The following is a 1,585-nucleotide window of genomic DNA, read 5'->3' as shown; positions in this document are numbered from 1 at the left end:
TCTTAGAAAAAATATTCAGGACACAGACGTGACATAACTATTTCAACAGAGAGCTAAGGTAAGTAATTTTGATTATACATTTATGTCTTTTTTCCATATAAATACATGTTGCAAATAGCATATATTGAAATAAAATAATATGACGTTGTTACGAATGACACCGGTTTAACGTACCAGTAAAATTAATGGTTATTTCGAACAACGCTTTACACGTTATACTTTAAATGTATACTTGAAAAAATATTGCATACAATTTCTTGTCAAGAAAATATTATATACAAAAAATGTTTTTATTTATGTATATTTTTGGATGATTTCATTCAATTAATGTTTATTTGTTTTTGTTTTTCAATGTGTCACATATACAAACGTACTTTAATTGTATATTATTCATCCAATTTTAAGCAAGAGTCTATTAGCGTTCTTTTTTTCAATTCCCTTAGTGATCAGTTTCATGAATACAAAATATACTTGATTCTTAAAACCTTTGAATAAAGAAGGGTTGTTAAATTTTTCTTGTACATTGAACAAATAAAACATTAAAAACATGTGCTATGAGACATAAAGTCCCACTGATCGACATTTGAATGTATATATTAGTACTCGTGTGTATTTTTGTAACATTGCTAAAAAAAACTTTGAGACATTTTAGTGATTTCTTTTGTATTTTTGTGTACTAGTATTTGGTATAGTTGCAGTTAAATCGTACCATCACCTTTCATGAACTTTTAATTAGGATAATATTTTTGAAATGTTCAATAGTACATGTACATATCTGCATATTTTACATTTTGCTTGTCCAAAAAAAGTTGACGTTTTAAATAAGACATTCATTGAATGAAAGCAATACACTATAGAACGACCTATTAAAAGACTGTCAGTATTGCGTGAGGAAATTAATTGAATGAACATTACGAGACATAGATCTGTTTACCTTTAAGACATTTATCTATTGTTTCTGTTCTATTTCAGAAGAAAGATGATTCAAATTGGAGCGTTTACGATTTTAATCATGGCAATGTTCCTGAAGACAGAGGCTGTCTCGATCTTTCTACCACAAAGCTTCCTCTACGGTCAAAACAATCCTTGGTCGAGACACATGTACATATACCCTGATCCAAAATTAGATTATGGCAATGAAGTCAACGTTGACACATTTCCCGGAGAAAAATTCATTTCTTATGACCAAATGCAACCATATGTTCCGCTCAACATGCCGTTGCAAAAAGATCGCACAGCACTACCGTTAGCAGCGAAGCGTGCATTTAATGGCTTACCTACGATAGCTAAACGTATTCACACGTGCGCGTTCATGAGACGCCTCGGACTTCCGATCGGTTTATGCTTCAAAGGCTCTAGAAGCAGGGTAAGCCAGCAACCAGCAGTTGAGGAGGAGGATTCACCGGAACAAGATGCCTATGACTATCTTCAAACACAATGGCCAGTTCAAAGCATGTTTGGCGGTGCCGTAGGAAAGTGATCATGATAATGATGATTTTTGCTTCGGTTACGTGATAGAAAGTGTATCCCACGCTTGTATATAACAAACGTTTATATTAAGAAGAATAAAGAATAAAACGCTGAA

The 1,585-nt window shown here is 32.7% G+C and overlaps 1 protein-coding gene across 1 annotated transcript; it reads left to right on the top strand.

Annotated features, from left to right (window-relative positions):
• LOC132729229 (uncharacterized) lies at positions 1–1,585 on the top strand. Its single transcript, XM_060714949.1, has 2 exons — positions 1–58; positions 973–1,585. Exon 2 carries the CDS (start codon positions 980–982, stop codon positions 1,478–1,480), a length of 501 nt encoding a protein of 166 aa, XP_060570932.1. The 5' UTR covers positions 1–58; positions 973–979; the 3' UTR covers positions 1,481–1,585.

The sequence above is a fragment of the Ruditapes philippinarum genome, unplaced genomic scaffold, assembly GCF_026571515.1.
Source record: "Ruditapes philippinarum isolate M1 unplaced genomic scaffold, ASM2657151v2 ctg396_1_1_1_1, whole genome shotgun sequence".
NCBI lineage: Eukaryota > Metazoa > Mollusca > Bivalvia > Venerida > Veneridae > Ruditapes > Ruditapes philippinarum.
The sequence above is the reverse complement of the archived record's forward strand: the minus strand, read 5'-3'. Positions and strand labels throughout refer to the sequence as shown.

Bases quoted from the DNA above. Each gene is read 5' to 3' on its own strand.
- LOC132729229 (XM_060714949.1), top strand. From the start codon at position 980: ATGATTCAAATTGGAGCGTTTACGATTTTAATCATGGCAATGTTCCTG.